Source organism: Amaranthus tricolor, chromosome 14 (assembly GCF_026212465.1).
Source record: "Amaranthus tricolor cultivar Red isolate AtriRed21 chromosome 14, ASM2621246v1, whole genome shotgun sequence".
Taxonomy (NCBI): domain Eukaryota; kingdom Viridiplantae; phylum Streptophyta; class Magnoliopsida; order Caryophyllales; family Amaranthaceae; genus Amaranthus; species Amaranthus tricolor.
This window is the reverse complement of record NC_080060.1, coordinates 294,620-307,671: the sequence shown is the minus strand read 5'-3', so window position 1 is coordinate 307,671 and position 13,052 is coordinate 294,620. Positions and strand designations below refer to the sequence as shown.

General features: G+C 31.8%; 2 protein-coding genes across 2 annotated transcripts; one reads left to right on the top strand and one right to left on the bottom strand.

Moving 5' to 3' along the window:
• Positions 1-190: 190 nt before the first annotated feature.
• Positions 191-5,567, top strand: LOC130800152 (uncharacterized). Its single transcript, XM_057663520.1, has 7 exons — positions 191-349; positions 1,305-1,558; positions 3,136-3,218; positions 3,332-3,418; positions 4,207-4,355; positions 4,449-4,580; positions 5,033-5,567. The coding sequence occupies exons 2-7, from the start codon at positions 1,321-1,323 to the stop codon at positions 5,220-5,222; spliced, it is 879 nt and encodes a 292-aa protein (XP_057519503.1). The 5' UTR covers positions 191-349; positions 1,305-1,320; the 3' UTR covers positions 5,223-5,567.
• A 2,180-nt stretch (positions 5,568-7,747) lies between these two features.
• LOC130800150 (uncharacterized) lies at positions 7,748-11,913 on the bottom strand. Its single transcript, XM_057663517.1, has 8 exons — positions 10,547-11,913; positions 9,853-9,886; positions 9,537-9,740; positions 9,318-9,413; positions 9,140-9,205; positions 8,930-9,021; positions 8,761-8,808; positions 7,748-8,194 (listed from the first exon to the last, which is right to left on the bottom strand). Exons 1-8 carry the CDS (start codon positions 10,951-10,953, stop codon positions 8,077-8,079), a joined length of 1,065 nt encoding a protein of 354 aa, XP_057519500.1. The 5' UTR covers positions 10,954-11,913; the 3' UTR covers positions 7,748-8,076.
• Between the last annotated feature and the right edge of the window lie 1,139 nt (positions 11,914-13,052).

Genomic DNA, 13,052 nt, shown 5'->3' with positions numbered 1-13,052 from the left:
ACTTGTTTCAGTAATACAAAAAAATATTCATTTAAACTTTTTTAATTTACTTCATTACACAAAATAGAGTTAATTTTTTATATGTTTTGTAGCAAATTACACAAAATAAGTCTACATTTTTTTAAATGTTTAATGGTAAATTCAAAATAATAGGAGTAGAAGAATAGGTGTTACTGTTTGGTAAGGGAAATTCCGCGCCACTCACCCAACCCAACCCAACCCAACCCAACCCAAGAACAGTCGGTCTCCTTCACAGAAATCAAAGGAGAAAGAGTGCAAAGCAATCTGCAAATTTCGCAAAGCTTTGAGATTTCTCTCTCTTCACCTAGTTCCTGCTTCTCACTCTTCAGTACGCTTCTTCATGTTTTTTTCTTTTGTTAATTGTTATCTAACTTTTAATGATTAATTGTTCGTAACCCTAATTTTGTCATCTACTTTTTACTGTTTGATTCATGTGTTGTTGTTTCCACTCTGGAATCACGAATTAGGGTTTCAAAACTTACAGTACTTTGCTTCTTTATCCTCTGACTTACGTATTTTTCATTTGCTTATAGAATTATGTGCCTTCAATCTGCATTTTTAATCCCGTTGAAATGATTCTTGGAACTTGTGCATTATTTTTGCTAAAGTTTAAAGATGTTTTTGTTTTTGTTGATTCTAATTTTTATTTTGATTAGGAACTTAATTTGCTACTGTTGTTAATGCCACTCTTTATTTCAATTTTGGAGTGAATTGTTCTGAAATCTTTGATATTCAACTTAAACGCTTTAACACATACTTGATTTTAGTTTTCTAAAAGTTAGATCATTTTTAATCTTTACAAAATTGGGTTAGATTTGTTTTACCATCATGAATTTTTTTTGATTAAACAAGCTTCAAAATTTTGGTCAAATATTGCTGGTAATAAAACTAGAGAAAGGGTGATGTATTTATTAGTGATGTGCATGTGTTGGTGATTTTAAGGAAGGGGGAAGTGTTTGGGTGCTCAATTTGGGCGATGAAGGTTTCTGATTAATTGGAAGTTTGAAACTCATATTAATGAGAATTTAACCTTGTGATTGATTTGGGTTCAAAAAGAGCATATATTGGTGGATGATTGTATAATCTAGTTTTGCTAAAATCAATGATACATCGAATTTTTTCAGTAAATAAGTCTTATATTAGTCTTCTTATGTGAGTGAATTGTGTTATTGGTATTTGCATTTGTATGTTCATGATCATTTCCTATTTTCCTGTACGTTTATCTGAAACAGCACGGTTTTTCTGCGAATTGATTTTCATTTCTGTCTCCTCTTATTTTATAGTTGGCTGAACCACGAAATGGATGGCATGGAACAGTGGAAGGCGAAACTTCTTGACGTGGTCGAGCAGGGAAAGGGTGTGATGCAGGATGTTGTTGCTCAAGCACAGCTGAAAATTAAAGAGATAGACATACAAGATATGAAGCAGAAATTTAAGGATGTTCCAGATTTGAAGCAGAAAATCAAAGAGAACCCTGATGTCCAGTTGTATATTGCAGCTTCTGTTATATTCCTAACCATACTTGTTTCATTGCTTTGTAAGCTCTCTATTCTATCATGCTCTTCTGTGCTGATTTCTATGTGCATTGCTATATAGAACATTAATGATGATGTGGATATTGTCTTAACTAAAATGCTATGAACAATAGTTCTTTGAGCTTTTGGATTTTTGGCGATAATCTGATCTTGTACTTTATGATGCTAATCTTCTGCCATGTAGGCAAGAGGCATATTATCAATATTTTTTTTTTGGTTCGAGTGGTTGGGCTAAGATTTGTTAGATAAGAGAGCGTAGCAATGGCTTAATGTAGCACTCAAGCAGATACCAGGAGGGTTCACAGGGCCACATATGGAGGGGAATATGAGCTAGCTAAATTAATGTAGTGTGGCTGTATTGTTCTATATTTCTTTCTTTTTTTATTTGTAGGGAGAATGGAAAGTATAATTTAACTTGGGAAATCTATCACCTTTTCCACTGGAGGATAGAGGATTTTAATGAGCTTTGATTAACGGTATTACTTCATAGAGTATGTTTAGATTGGGATTATGCATCAAAGGTGTTATGAAAGTCAAATTAAGCAAAATAAATTTGAAAGAGTTGATATTAAGGGAAACAACTATGGTGGTAAAGGGAAACACCGTAGTGGTAGTGTGAAAAGAGTAAGGAAGGAACAAATTATTCTCTCATTTTTATGGGATTACTAACTCTCAAATGAATCGTTTCCCATCTCTAATTTTATAATATAACCATCGCCTTTTCTTCTTATGACCACCTATTTTCCCCTCGATTTATTTTACAACCGCCTCATCTCTTTATGTTGCTTAGTTTGATTTGTATGTTCCTTCAATACACTACTCCCTATCTAAGCATACCCTTGGTTTCAAGTTTCAACCACATGAAGCTATCTCTACTTATTTTTTGCTTTTGCTACTATGAATATGGAAATATGGAAATATCAAGGAGAACAAAAATCATTTTCTTTGTTTTGCGGTGCACAGCTGTATTCTCTGATTCTAAGAGGCGTGACGTAAGATGTGAAGTTATCCTTGTGGAATAACAATTCTCTAATAAAACAAATGAGACATTGGTTGATGACAAATTCCTTTTGACTAAATTTACAATGATTTTCATAAGATTTCTGTACTGTGTTAATGCTTTCTGGGAAGTTGAAACCTCATTTAGCTCTGGCAATTCCTGCACAACCAAATAAAGACATATCATGATCATACCCCAAAATAGTGAGGTCTCATTATAAAGTGTGGGTATGTCTCACTAACACTGTAGCACCTTGCATACTCATGTTTAATCCATAGTATCTGGTACATCTATTTTAGTCAAGTATTATCTGTTTCCCAGATAAAAATAGTTAGAATTCAACTTCCACTTATAATGGAGTGCATGTTATCTTCATAGTATGAACTATATTCTGTTCATGAGTAATGTTTTGGGTGCATATCTTTGTCACCGTGGAAAGCTTTTGCTCTTTAATATATTGTTTGTTGCTGTCACTTTCTTTCAAGGATACATTTTACTTAACTTCAAGTTTCTCTTTTGTTTAATTTATGTAAGAGAAATGTGTACGATTTAACATTCTTTTTTTTTTGTTTATGTTAGTGCGGTTGTTCAAGCGTAAAAAGTCCAACACTATTGTGCTTGCTGGGCTTACTGGGAGTGGGAAAACTATTCTCTTTTACCAGGTGAGACGATGATTTCTCTTTACATTTCCTTTTAATAGTTAAGTTGCTATCTCATTAGTTTTGTTCATCTTCAATGTTTTGTGGATATGAATGAGATCTTATTCTCTTATCAGCTTCGAGATGGTTCTTCTCATCAAGGAACTGTGACATCGATGGACCCAAATGAGGGTACGTTTGTGCTGCATTCGGAAACTAGCAAGGTACGCTAATGAATTGATTTATCTTTGAAGGATGCCGTTTCCTATAAATGTAGTTTCATAAACCATATCTGAGATCTATGTCCATTATTATTTTGGGGTTTATGAGTGTTCAATTGACAACTATGTAATTTTAGCTTAACGCTATTGACCTCTTTACTTATTATATTCACCCTGTTATACTTTATGTAATTTAGAGACGTAGAGTAAGAGGTATGAACATCTTGTAACTGCTCTAAAAGGAAGTTGTATCCAAAGTTGAAAATTGTTTGAGAAGAGTAGAAGACCACTAATGGTTGGGGTTTTTGTTGTTTATCAAGTTTTTCCTTGGTAAGAATATTTCAAATTCTAATGGATGCTGCTGGAATGAGTGATTAGAGACAATTTCTTTAGATTGCTATGCTTGCTTTACACTTTCATACTTCCATATGGCTTTCAGCTGTTGCATTTTATATTTCAAGAGTTCAATTGTTCAACTTTAAACTGGCTTATAGCATTCACTAAAACTTCCATGTTATTCATCATTTTGCGAGTTAATAATTCATTGTCATTGTTAGTTGCTGTCTTGAGTAGGGGCCGGTGGAAAGAAAACGAGAGGACTTTAGGGATTAATAACTAATAAGTCTATAAGTACAGTTTTGGAAGCTTTGACCACTTCTGTTTGGTTCTTAAAGTACTTAATTTTTGTTGCTTGGTCTGCAACACTGCCAAGCTCAAGAATATTTATTTGTGAGGAAATAAGTTTTTTTGAGTATAATTTCTGAGCAATGTTCTAACTTTTATATGGGCAGAGTGCGAAAATCAAACCTGTGCATTTAGTTGATGTTCCTGGGCACTCGCGTCTTCGGCCTAAGCTTGACGATTATATGCCCCAGGCTGCTGGTGTTATTTTCGTTGTTGATTCTTTAGAGTTCTTGCCTAATTGCCGCTCTGCCGCAGAGTAATTGATATTTCTGCTCTGAACTTTGTTTTAGCCCTTTCTTTTTCTAAACCAATCTTCTGATTTTTTATTCTTTTTTTTTTCGTTTTTTAGGTACTTGTACGATATCCTTACCAAGGCTAGTGTTGTAAAGAAGAGTATTCCCTTACTTATTGTTTGCAACAAAACTGAAAAAGTTACTGCTCATTCTAAGGATTTCATTCGCAAACAGCTGGAGAAAGAAATGTAAGTCTTCGTCTTGCTTCTGATTTCATCTTTGCGTAACAAAGTTTTTTATTTTTTATCTTTCTGTGCTAGACATCAAAATACATTTTGAGGAATCTTGTCAACGTTGTCCAATGATGCTTCATATTTGCCGTTTTGTAATTGCTAGAGGGAATTTCTTTCCCCTATTGCAAACTCTAATTTGGATTGCTTCATGGTTTCCCTAGCTGTTCAAAAGTTTTTATTAATGGTTGCATTTCTATCCATTATTTAGCTCCCACCACTATGTTGCTTCGTTTGAGTATGGATAATACGAAACTGAGTTGAATTGTCATAGCACCATTCTGTCACTTTTTTTAGAAGTGTGAATTCGGCTTTTTTGTTATTTTGAACTACGTCTATCAGTTGCCCGCTTTATCTACCCTTCACAAAAAATACGCGTTCGAGACTAATAATGACTTTTTGACTAGCAGAGATAAATTGCGGGCTTCGAGGACAGTGATGTCAGATGCCGATATTACTAGCGAATACACCCTCGGTGAATCCGGGCAGCCATTCACCTTCTCACAATGTCATAACAAGGTCACTCTTGCTGAAGCCTCTGGCCTGACAGGTGATATTTCTCAAGTTGAGGCATTCATTAGAGAGCATGTAAAGCCTTGATAGGGCAAAAACTGTTTCCATTTCCCTCCTCTCTTCCCCCCTCTTGTTTCTTGTTATGACTTCTGACTTTTCTAGAACTTTGTAAAACATGAGACTCAGAGCCATCGCTGTAGAAGAAATGTAGGTACTTCATTATTTTTTTTCTCAAACTTCTCTAGTCTGATTGTGGTTTCGACTCAGAGGATAGAGCTACTTGCGTTGTCCCTTTGAGTCAACACTTTTGATTCAAGTATCTCAAACAAAGACGGAGAGACTAGTGGTGTGAGGTGTGCCTAAATGACTCTCACATACTGTACTAAATGTTCTAAACTTTTTGGAAGCTAAAAATCTGCAGTTGATGCTTCAGTTTTTCCCCATGTAGCTTCTACAACTATTGTCCTCAGATACTTCCTCATTGCTACAGTTTCCTTTTATGTTTGTTCCATAAAGTGCTACACTTTTATTGGTGGTCATTACTCACTCCTTTTTTTTTTACTGAATATGATCTACCCTTTAACTTATTTTTTCATCATATCCATACATTTCTGTCACTTCATTACATTTTTCCCCCACTCTTGCTAAGAGAAGCGTAGCTCATAATGGGGCAAAAAAGGTAATGACAGGAATGAAACTTTCTAATTAAGAATCTGAATTGGAAGTAATCATTAGCAAATGTATAAATTCTAGTTAACTAATTTGAGTTAAAAAGGATCAATAGTATCAAGAAAATGGTTATGGGAATCACATTGCACAAAGAGCCAATGACTTGAAAACTACGAATAATTAAAAGAAATTATAGGTTTGCAAGGAGTTTTTAAGGTGTATTTTTTTTCCTTTGAAAATGCTACAGAAATGGATAAGTGAGGAAAAATGTCGCTTTCATTATCAAACTCAAAAGATAAAGATCTTTTACATTGGAGTACAACTAATTGCTATACATCAATATTTGGTGATAGCACGAAAATAGTATAATTTTTTGGCTTAAACAATAAAATAATAGTAGACGAGTTGAGTGTTTATACTAATATCTTAAATGCGCTTGTTTTATGTTGCTGCATTACTGTAGAAGAATTCAATTTATACTACAGGTAAATAAAAGAATACTGCAGTGCATGCTTACAACTTATATATTCAGGTTCTGATTTGATAATAAACACTACTACTTGTGTCTTACTACAAAAGCTGTCGGTAAACACTTATGTTTTGCCTTTTCTTTGCATCTATGATCATCTAAGATTATTATTTTAGCTGCATCACTAACATTGAGCATCAAACTTTCATATCATTAATTGGTTCTTCTCCTTTTAGCCTCATCTCATTTTAAAGTGTCTCTTTTGTTATGCCAATTCACTTTAAATAACCTGCAATGATGGCAATTTCAGCTTCTTTTTGTCCAAAGAGGGAAGGGAAATTGATATTAGTATAGGCAGTGAAAATCATATCCTTATTATAAAGACAAAAGGAAAAGCGATCTATTTTTTGTTTGCTCTCGTATCTTTTATGATTATATTGCATGGGTTGAAGATTTGAGTCCTTTTAGCAGCAATTGTGCATAGTTCAATACTCAAGTTCATTCAGCATATTACACGAGAGGAGAGGTGAGATACTTTTAACTATACTCTTCATATAATTTCGACCTTCTTATTTTTTATTTTTTGACTAAACTTCTATTACGAGGCTAAGTGGCCAACCAATAATTTTTCGGTGAGGACATCATTATATATTTCTCTATCCTTTAAATTTTCTCCCGAAATAACAACACGTTGTAACATTAATAAAAATCAATAATAAAAACAAATAGATAAAGACAAAATACCTAAACATATTTTAAATTTATTCAGGACTTTTGATTTTTTTACTAGTGTCTCTTACTTTTAAACCTAAAGAAGTAAAAATTGAGAATCACCCTACTAAAGCTTTAAAGTTATAATAACCTGTAATTAATTTACCAATTTGAATAGTAAAAGAATCTGACTACACCTTTAGGCTTTTTCTGATCCACTTTATGTAAAATAATTCCAGTCTTCCAAGTTTCAGTAATCTAAAAATATGAAGTACTTCGTTACAGCACTCAACGCTCCAAAGATGAAAGAACACCATACAGTAATTATGTGCTACTTTAAACATGCCTTTTTCAGCTAACAACATGCAATAATTAAAATATTCTTTAATTTTCAAATAATATTTAATCTCCAACAGAGTTAAATCATTTTACATTTAACAATATTTTGAAAAACATGACTGACAATATTTTAATTTTTAACAATATCCCAACTAATAATAGTATATTAGCAAAGTATTATGATTATAATTCTAATAAAAAAAATACTTCTCTCCAATTGAGTCAAAACCTAATTTTCAAATATTATTTTAGATATTTGGCTATACTTATTACTAACTCCTCGTCACAACATTTTAATTTTCTGTATCTTTAAATTTGTTACATTACAAAAATTGCACTATTACAATAATAGCATTTTTAAATACTTTGTAGCAAATTCAAAGAAACGAAAAGAGTATTTATATATTTTTTTAAGAAAACAATAAACTTAATTGGTTGTACTTTATATAATCTTCATCAGTATATGAATATGTATATTTATACAAAAGCTGTTTCTGGTAATACACTTCGATCCATATTGTATGGTTTTACTTGGAACAATCTTCAAATTTGTAAAAACAAAACTTGCCAACAATTCAGCTTGTAAATATATCCTGACATGTATAGTTTGCTCTGAATTTTGTACCTCTACTTTACCTTGGAAACAATGGGAAAACCAATCTTCAATAAAATATGTGCAAAATCTTGGAATCTTTTGAGTTTAGACTTGAGTTATCAATTATCATCTACACTGGACAAGCTTTCTTGTCTTGATCACTTGGAGCATTGGTAAGATTGTGGAAAATATTTTGACAAGAGATTATGCTTCAGCTTCATTATCAAAAAGAAGATGCCATAACATGGGAAGTGCATTATTCCTACTACAAAATACCTGCAAATTCACCAATTGAAAGCATATGATGCCATTCATTGTCAAATATGCCAACAATAAATGTCTAAGTGGCTCCCGCCTAGACAAAAACAGGGTGTGCCAATCGGATATATATAATTCTACCGTTGTAATAGCAAAGAAATTGTTTCTAATTTACTCTTGATTGCAATCTGCAAACATTATTGACATTTATACATTCAGTTTCTTCCGGCACAATTGTCCAATTAAATTTGCTCTACATCTAATGCTCTAATTCGAATTGTAATGTCTCTAGCTATGTGTAATTAAAAATCATCAAAAGTTAATATTAATAAAACCTACATAGAGACGAATCAAACAAATCTCGCCCTCGGCGATGTTTTAACCTAAGAAGATAATTTAAATTAATATTGATTGATAAATAGTGATTAAAACGCAAATGAAATAGAAGCAGTTTTAATAGAACAGATGTAGTATGATAAATCTTTAGCTATTTTGAGAGAGACATACATGTAACATAAGCAAGTCTAAAAATAATATAGGAACCTCATAAAAGTCTAAAGAGGTAAGAGATTTGAAATGCATACCATAAGGGAGCAAATGATGAAGATAGGTCCAAAAAGGGATATGGCCACCTGTGATAATATTTTATTGATGGAAAAAATGAGCCACAAGATGATGATTTAATAAGACATACAGGGAAAAGTCTTGTTACAAACAATGAAGAACCATATTAATTAAAGGAGAATAGCTTACCAAATGGATATACAAGCATGAAGAACCCATTGAAATATGACAAAAAATGATGTCCAAAGTATAAAATATGCAATCCGGAACCAAGGAAACCTCTGAGAGTAAAATTTCATACGAATTAGTAAGAAATTTTGATTGAATTGATATTTTTTATATAATATAGCAAATTCAAAGGAACAAACAGAGTATTGTTCAGGAATATATGTGACTTACCAAGCAATTCAGGACCGTGTCACCAAGTAAAAACACAAGGTTGATTGTATGCATATTTATGACAAACTGTAACAATATTATTCATACAATGATAATATTAGTAATAGGAAGATAAGGTCATTTAAGGTGAATTTGCATTGTATGAGCAAAGTTTTGATTGGGGATTTTGTTTGCTTACAAAATTAAGATCATAGTTTTTGTTTGTGTTTGCAAGGAATGGAACAATTATAAACCAAAATACACAATCTGTGAGCATCACAGCCCCTGCATTCATCTGTGTAGAAAAGCACACCCAAAAGGCCAAAATATTAACAATAAGTAGACAATAGGCCTTATCAAGTCCCCTGCTTCAGAGGCAGAGCAATAACAGAACAAGGGCAAGAGTGATGATTCTGACCTGAAATATGATTTGGAAGGCATAACACCAGAAACCGGCGAGGCGGGAAGGATGATTAATGGGTTGTTGAAGACTTAATGAGGTTTTGAATGTATTAGAAAATGCACCTCTTTCTGCATCAACCATCTGATCACTATGAACTCTATCACCACTTATGTTTTGGTGATATTCATAACATCCATACATTGACAGCACTGATCCTAACTATAACAACCAATAACATTTGCACAAGTAAACAACTGTAATTGAAGGAACTAAATGGAATACACACCCAATGAATTATGAATTTAGAAAAGAATGAAATTGAATTACCTACCCCAAAATATATGGTGACAAGAGTAAAAGTCCACCTGCCAATCATTAGAACATCAATACAAAACATCATCATATAACAAACCCCATTTAGATTTTGACCCAAAATTATAGAACTACATTGGAGTATATTACAATGTACTTAAAACCCATTACCCACTTTTAATATATCAATGTTTACAACCCTCTATGTGTCTTGTTTGTGATCAATCACTCTAAAAAAACATAAACTCAACCCGAATATATAACATTGTGCCGCTTGTAGTATCAGCTTGAGCTTTTAGTCGAATTGCTTGTTTGAATGAATTAACCGAACATTAAATATCACCTTTTTTCATAAACTCACAAACAAATAAGCCTAAGCTTTATCATAATGTATGTAATTAACTCATTAACATTGAGAAATCATGCTAAATGTTAAGGTTATCATGATTAAAGTAATTAACTCATATCCCATTACCCATTAACATTGACAAATCATGCTGAAGTGATTTATGTAATCAACCCATAACTCATTCCAATTAACATTGAGTAATCAATCATCATGCTAAATAATAAATTTATCATGATTTACGTAATAAACCCATAACCCATTACCCATTACCCATTACCCATTAAGTTTGAGGAATCATGCTTAGCACTGGAAATTTAGGAGGGAAAATAAAAAATTAAAAAAAGTGTAAATATGATGAACTTACTGAGTGTAATAGTAGAAAATGGACCCACCATCATATATTGCATTGACAATGAGAAGAATCAAGAGCACAAAAAAAGCACAAACTCTGAAAGCTAATAGCCAACCAGGATGAATTCCTCTAAGACAAGGTTTCCAAACTTCATCACCATATAAAATTCCTTGATTTTCCTCTGTTTTTCTTCTTGTTGTATCTCTTTCTCTCCCATTTTGTATACTATTATCTGTTCTTGTAGGAATATTTCTAACTCCTTCATGTCTTGATATAAGGTATGTTGCAAAAATCATGGAGATTAATACCCAAACTGAACAAAGTAAAACCCTCCAATTTAACCAGTATCTTGAAGTTGATGTATCATATGTTGTAATTGGTTGCCAACCTGCTCTTAATGTTCCTGCTAAATCACCCATTATTAGTCTGATTAACTCTCTACTCTCAATTAATTCACTGCTTGTACATGATTAGGGTTAATTTTTTGTGGGTTAATACAAAAATTCTGCATCAAAGTAGTAGTTTAAGGGGAGAATCTGGGTTTTTGATAACCCATAAAGGGAAGAAAGGATTATTATAATTTGTTTTGTTTTGGAAATGGGGATATTGACAAAACCCAGAAAAGATTCACTACAAAAAAGAAAAAAAAAGATGATTTTTATGGGAAAATTAAACCAAAATCCAAGATTAGAGAAGATTACAAAAAAGCAGGGGATTGAGAAAGGGGAGTTCTTCAATGCCATGAACATGGGAAGATCAAATAAGGATATTCAATGTGTATAACCAAAAGTTTGAGACAAACATTCAACATCTTACTTTTAACTATAATTATTGGGAAAAAAGGTTTTGATAAAACATAGAAAACCAATCAAAGATCAACTTAGGAAATGAAGAAAAATCATGAAACTTGACTAGAAAGTTCGGTGTTTTTGTAGTAGGAGTACTATATAAGCTTGTGAAAAATGAAAATCAATGTTTAAATAAGAAAAGCTCCTAAAAAAATTGTGGGGTTTTTGGGATAAAATGGGTGTTTATATGACTCAAAAATACCAAAACCCACATAAGTTGATTGTGAAAAAGAGAAGATTCTTAGCTTTAAGAAGGAATTTTTAATTATTTTATTGATTTATACATTATAGATGTATAAAAATGGAGTATTTTTGGGAGGAATAATGTATATAAATGTTTTTGGGTAGAATTATTATTAAGAGAATAAGAAAAAAGAATGATACTTAAACACCAAAAAGATCTTAATTGTAAGCAAAGGAAAGGTTAGATACTTGCATGGGAAAACAAGGCAAAGGTGGTCATGTGGATTGTATGCAAGAGAGATGCTTTGCTTCTTGTTCTTTGCTTTGGGTTCAAAAACAAATATTTGAATTAAGACAAGAATGAAAAGGAGAATATAAAGGGAGACAATTAAAGCATGTTGTGCTAAATGCTAAGTAATATGCTCAATAAACAAGCCTTTTTCTTTCTTTTACATGCACCATATCTTAAAAAGAAAACATTATATATATAAGCACCTTGATTAATAGTTGACTCCCTATTTAAAAAATCAATCAATATATATAAAAATACAACTATAATTTTAAGTAATTATATGGATTTTTAGTTACTAATTATTATGATTTTAAAATCACTTAACTAAAGAATATAAATTAATTACATCAATAGACATCAATAGACATTAGACAAAACATGGGTGATATTATTTCTAAAATTTTAGTTTCAACACAAAAAAATAAAAAATACAACAATAACGATGTAAAGTCTTAATTTTAAAAAATTAGATTAGTTGACTTGATAAAATAATACTTTTGTTACTGATCTTTTTCTCTTTTAATTAAGTACATTTAAACTTAACATTTTACGTAATTCAAATCTCGTAATTTGTACCATTGTGCTTTAATTAGAATTGTTCAATAGGTCAAACCAACAAAAAATTAATTTGATATCTAATTCATTCTAAAAGACACAAGGTGGTTAAGTAACTAACCCAACATCACTCGTTAAGACTCTCTACTCTCTTCTTTGATAAAACTCAATTCAATCTGTTAAGAAGTTATTTCATTTCGAACCTAATTAATCTTAATGAATGTATAAGTGTAGCATGGACCACAAGCTCAATTTAGTTAGAGAAAAGAATCAATTGTCACAATCTCCAATTCTCCCTATGTGCAATGTGCATGAAAACTAAAGGGTCTACTCTTACTCCTCAAACATATGAATGTCTTGTCACCTTTTGTTTCACCATCGTCGGGGACTAAAAATTGATAAATTTTTTAAAGATATTATACAATTTTAAAAATTTATGATATTTTTCTAACAAATTTATATCTTTAAATATTTAACATATAATACATAATCTAATAATAAGACCTTTAACCTTTTTAGACCACATACGATTAAACATGTTGAATATAGTCTAAATCTGGCTTTTTTAAGAGCAGCCCCGAAAAGAAAGTTAAATAGGTAAAAAAACAAGGGGAGACAAGACTCTGTTATTATATTTGGA

What these genes read in the sequence shown, in the direction of transcription:
- LOC130800152 (XM_057663520.1), top strand. Translation starts at nt 1,321, where the DNA reads ATGGATGGCATGGAACAGTGGAAGGCGAAACTTCTTGACGTGGTCGAG. An exon ending in AAACTATTCTCTTTTACCAG is followed by an intron (nt 3,219 to 3,331) that starts GTGAGACGATGA and finishes TTCTCTTATCAG; the next exon opens with CTTCGAGATGGTTCTTCTCA. An exon ending in TGCATTCGGAAACTAGCAAG is followed by an intron (nt 3,419 to 4,206) that starts GTACGCTAATGA and finishes TTATATGGGCAG; the next exon opens with AGTGCGAAAATCAAACCTGT.
- LOC130800150 (XM_057663517.1), bottom strand. Translation starts at nt 10,953, where the DNA reads ATGGGTGATTTAGCAGGAACATTAAGAGCAGGTTGGCAACCAATTACA. An exon ending in AAAACTATGATCTTAATTTT is followed by an intron (nt 9,206 to 9,317) that starts GTAAGCAAACAA and finishes ATATTGTTACAG; the next exon opens with TTTGTCATAAATATGCATAC. An exon ending in TCATCATTTGCTCCCTTATG is followed by an intron (nt 8,195 to 8,760) that starts GTATGCATTTCA and finishes GTGAATTTGCAG; the next exon opens with GTATTTTGTAGTAGGAATAA.